The 4,856-nt window shown below is 31.7% G+C and overlaps 1 protein-coding gene across 1 annotated transcript; it reads left to right on the top strand.

Moving 5' to 3' along the window:
* Positions 1-263: 263 nt before the first annotated feature.
* LOC128161278 (fucolectin-like) lies at positions 264-1,986 on the top strand. Its single transcript, XM_052824533.1, has 2 exons — positions 264-576; positions 1,739-1,986. Exons 1-2 carry the CDS (start codon positions 264-266, stop codon positions 1,957-1,959), a joined length of 534 nt encoding a protein of 177 aa, XP_052680493.1. The 3' UTR covers positions 1,960-1,986.
* Positions 1,987-4,856: the final 2,870 nt, after the last annotated feature.

Below are 4,856 nucleotides of genomic sequence, written 5' to 3'. Positions count from 1 at the left end.
TATCGGTCTTTTATCACGGTATGGCACATTGTATCTATACCTTGTAAAGTCTTTTATAATTCGTATTTTGTAAAACGACGTCCGGTTAATTTATATATTGGACTGTCAAAATAATATTTTATAAAAAGGAGGTCCCCAGTGTTCAACAATGTTAGAATGATAAAAACTTGTCAAAAACAACATCTGTGACAAGGATAAGTATTAATGTGTTTTGCGTGTTGCAGCAGCATGATAGGTAGGAATATTATAAAAGCTGAAATATCATGCCTATACATATATCACTAAAGAAAGCATTAGATATGTTCTTGTTGTTGCTGGTGCCTGCTCTTGTTTATATTTGCTATGTTGATATTATTACATGTCATTACGAGCTCACAAACGTGGCATACTCGAAACCAGTCACCCTGAGTTCTCTTTTCGACAACGATTCGCGTTACATAGGTTCCAAAGTCGTCAATGGCCTATTTTCTGACCTTACTGCTACCACAGCAGAGAGATCCCCATGGTTGAGAATTGATCTTGGTGCCAGATTTGAAATAAATGAAATTGAAGTATTTGCAAGAGCAGATTGTTGTGGTAAGTCTTTTTTTTTATTTTTGTGACGGAACATTGTAATTCAATTGAATTTAAATGTAAGTTTTATAGTTTCATATTTAAACTAAATATCACCGAAATAAATTCAATGGCTCGAGTTCACAAGAGTAAACTGAATAGAGCCGTAAACGCTTTATATAAACTGCCAAAAAATTAACTGTTCTTCTGACCGAATTATACGAGTTTAAGTTCTGTAGCAACAAATGTAATGAAGAAACTCATTATAATACATTTTTTTATCCTTAAGAACATAAATTAACACAAATTGTCCTCCTTAGTAACAACAACAATTATAGAAAGGTAAAACCAGGCTTGGGGTAATGCTAAATGTAATGGTAATGCGTGATGCATTGCATTGCAATGCATTACATGCTTTAAAAGTAATGCTAGTAACGTCTAATGCCACAAATTTAGCATTACAAGTAATGATAATGTAATGCATTTCTTTCCAAATTCTAGTATAATGCTGGCATTACTATGCTTATTTTTGCATGTTCATTTTTAAAATTGTGATGAGTAATTGAATAACTGGAATTGTATTGACTAAATTATTTAAAAATAAGAAATACTTCTTGAAATAAAAATGTTTTAGTTGCATTATTAAAAAGATTTTAAAAATCCATATGCAAGTGTAATTAATAAGAGCTTGAAATCAATAAAAATCATTAAATTTTTTTGGCTCCAATTAGTTTGCATAAAAGTAATTGTTTCTTCTATGAAGAACTTGTCAACAACACACTATGCCCTCGGGACAATCTAAGTATCAAAACAATCTATTGCTTTTTTTTTTTTTAGCAAAAATGAAGATTCTGTTCAACCATGGTCTCTGGAAGCTTGAAAATACCTTCAATCACTGAAACTCATTTGAAATTAACCTCTCTCACTCTCACTCTCTCTCTCTGTCTCTCTGTCTCTCTCAGGCCTGGGTAAAACGATACTGACTGTTGATTGATTTTTAATGGTGCAAGCCAACACCTCGTCATCAGAAAAGTTTTTACAAGTGTAAACTGTTTCTTAAGTAAATGAAACTGCGTATTACTAACAGACATTGAATTATAATAGTTGCGAATCATTTGTATAACATCCGATAGAAATGATTATTAAAAAGGTCTTGTAAAAACATTAATCATATAATTATTTTCAGTCAATCAGCTACATGATGTTGACTTTAAAGTTGGAGGGAGCATTCACCATATGTATCGATGTGGCCATTACACGGGACCTACTACTGCAAAAGGTCAGAGAATCGCCGTCTTCTGTCCTCGCAACACCATAGGGCGATATGTACAGATACAGATAACGAAAGGACCTTCAAATTATTTGACTCCTGCTGAGGTCCTCGTTTGGGGTGTAAAAGTAAACTGAAAACAAAAACCTCAATAAAATGAATGCAAATGATATGTTGCCTTTTATTTTTAAGGTAATATACTGATTTTACTGAGGTAATTAATTAGCTATTATAAAACACTAAGATTAAAGCTTTTGCTTTTCTACTTATATGAATAATTCACTGTTTACACTGCTGTCACTAAGACACCGAATGTAATAAACAAGGTCGAGCCCCTCGGAAATTGAACAGTAAATGGGGTTGTCATACACCAAAGTATTGTCTTTATTATACAAAAATAGCTATTATGAATAATTCTATCCAGACAAAGCAATAGTTCAAAGTGATAAACATAATGCCACATAATCTGAGGGTTTTTTTGTAATACTAAAACCAGATTAATGGATTAATGACATGAATATTGAATCCGCTTATTAAAGAAGGCATTATAACCAAATTTCTCAAAGTTTATTTTTCCAAATAAAAGAAAATAATTGTGCCCTTAGTATCAGCACATCATTAACAGTTGTTGGCATTATTTACCGACAAAACCCAAAAAATAGTATTTGTACACTGTTGACATTTCATTAAATATACATCTTTCCGACTTTAAAAAAAATCGTATTTTTTTTTTTATTTTAAGCCTTAAATTTAGAAAACAAAATTCAAGAAGTTACTTGAATAATCTATTAACAGACATTAATTAAAATGAAATTCATAAAAAAAGTAATCCAATAGATATATTTTAACACTATGCAAATATATTAATATTTTGTTACGTTGTAGGCGACATGTATATTTAAAATGAATTTATAATTCTTTTCGTCCAGAAATATGCACAGCAATGTTAAGGCATCCCGATGCTAAAATACGGCGTGAAATCGATATTATTTGAATCATTGCAAAAATACTTTGACCGGGAGTATTTCTTAAAATCTATGTTACATTTATTGAAAACGATGTTAAACATTATAATTGATGCATTTTTGTGACTTCATATGTACTTTGTAATCACGTGACGGGTGAATCCTAATATTGCAAATAATCTATTTAAATCGCATCGGCGCAGGTGATTAATGACATTAAATCCTACATATTTTTCAGAAAAATCCTTTGTTGAGTCATATTCTTTAAATTTTTTGCTTGGGAAAGAAATAGATATTTCGTTTATGTATGATATTGTTGAAACGTTACACAAAATCATCAAAATAATGCACATTTTTACTAATCAAAAGCGATTTACAAAAAATTGTGGTAAATCCGTTGGTTTCCCAAGCACGATTTGGTACTTATTCTCTAGTTATTTTACGTAAAATATTCTAAAATTGTGTTGATCTTTCACCTGCACCAAGCTGATTTTACATCCATTAGAATTTGTTCATTCAGTTGTTTACACGTAGCAGGGAGAGTCTCCAATTGCAAACCACTAGTTTATAAATAGTCTTTTTTTTCTTAAAACAAAGCTTTAAAACTGTCGATTTTTTTATTCTGGTTTTTAATATGAATGATTTCTGTACGTCTAGCATTAATGGCAGCATCTATGTAAAGGAAACACGCGGTATTATACTGGTTTGATATAATTCGCTTTTTTCAAGGTTAAGATACATTCCCTGAGAACAATCGAGTTAATTATGACGTCATATCGTATGAAGTACAGACAAGTGACTATCTACATATCGCTGTAAAATTCATCGGGACGACTTTAAACATGCCTGCGTGTCAATAAAACATTGACCAAAGAATTGACCAAAATACAACTACATGTAACTTCATCACGTCATTGATTACTGTTTCCGTCACATTTCGACGAAACTTCACGAAAATACACAAAAATCGATCCTAGGGGGAAGTCCAAAATTTCGTTATTTTATCCGAAAAAAACTAACGAGAACATTTCTTTTTGGCTCCAATGAAACCTGACTCACAGATCAGAGCGTTTCAAGGGGGACATCTCGTATTTTTAATATCATTAAATGAATATAGTTTGAACTTGGGTTTTTTTTGTACGGTGACGTAAAACAAGTCTTGCGAGTCCAAACAAGGAGTCGTCGTAAAGGACATTCAGTAGTGACTATCAAACAACGGTATATGCTTTGCTAGCGAAACATATCTTATTGAAGATTTTTTTTGCTAATGAGTAATAAAAATGCGTATAAAAAAACATGAGGAACAGAGTATATGTATAGATATTTGGAAGATATAGAGAGGGCAAAATGAAACTCATGGACTTGACACTGTGAAAATATAGGTAATTTGTATTTAGATAAAGCAATTTCTTTCATTTTTTTTGTCAATAAAAGTAAGATTGGTTGTATTTCTGGCAACAGTAAATATTTAAGGACCCGGGGAGGACTTTAACACAGGTCTTTCTTTAATGTCGGCCAATATTTTGTCCCTATGGGGCTTACATTATAAATGAAGCCCTTACAATGTAACTCCTGTCAACATTTGTGTCAACAATTTTTTTTTTCACCTTTAGACTTCAAAGTTATATTTTTATGTTTATATTTTTATCTATATTTTTAATATAGATGAATGGTAAAAAATTATTATAACGATATTGTATCGATTAAGAGAATTTGTTGCATAAAATACAACATAGCTCAAATACACTGCAATATGAAAAAAATGAAGAAAAAAACAAACCGTGAACCATCTCAAAAATCGAATAAACGATATACAAATTCAAAGCAGAGCAACACGGACCTCCAATTAGATAGAGGTAGGATCAGGTGCCTAGGGGGAGTGAGCATTATCTGTTTAACCGGTCATACCCCCCGTGTGCTCTTTGTTTTAATCGGGAAAAAAATTAGAAAAGTCCATAGACAATTAGGTTATTAATTATGGTCTAAAAATTAGTATGAAAAACGTCAGTCAGCATGCGACCCAGTGGAAGATTGTAATTACTGACAAGGTCGTTGTATCGACCAAAGAA

Source organism: Crassostrea angulata, chromosome 8 (assembly GCF_025612915.1).
Source record: "Crassostrea angulata isolate pt1a10 chromosome 8, ASM2561291v2, whole genome shotgun sequence".
Lineage (NCBI taxonomy): Eukaryota > Metazoa > Mollusca > Bivalvia > Ostreida > Ostreidae > Magallana > Magallana angulata.
Note: the sequence above shows the minus strand (reverse complement) of the source record. Positions and strands in the feature narration are given on the sequence as shown.

Bases quoted from the DNA above. Each gene is read 5' to 3' on its own strand.
- LOC128161278 (XM_052824533.1), top strand. From the start codon at position 264: ATGCCTATACATATATCACTAAAGAAAGCATTAGATATGTTCTTGTTG. The intron at 577-1,738 runs GTAAGTCTTTTT...AATTATTTTCAG, and splicing joins TGCAAGAGCAGATTGTTGTG to TCAATCAGCTACATGATGTT.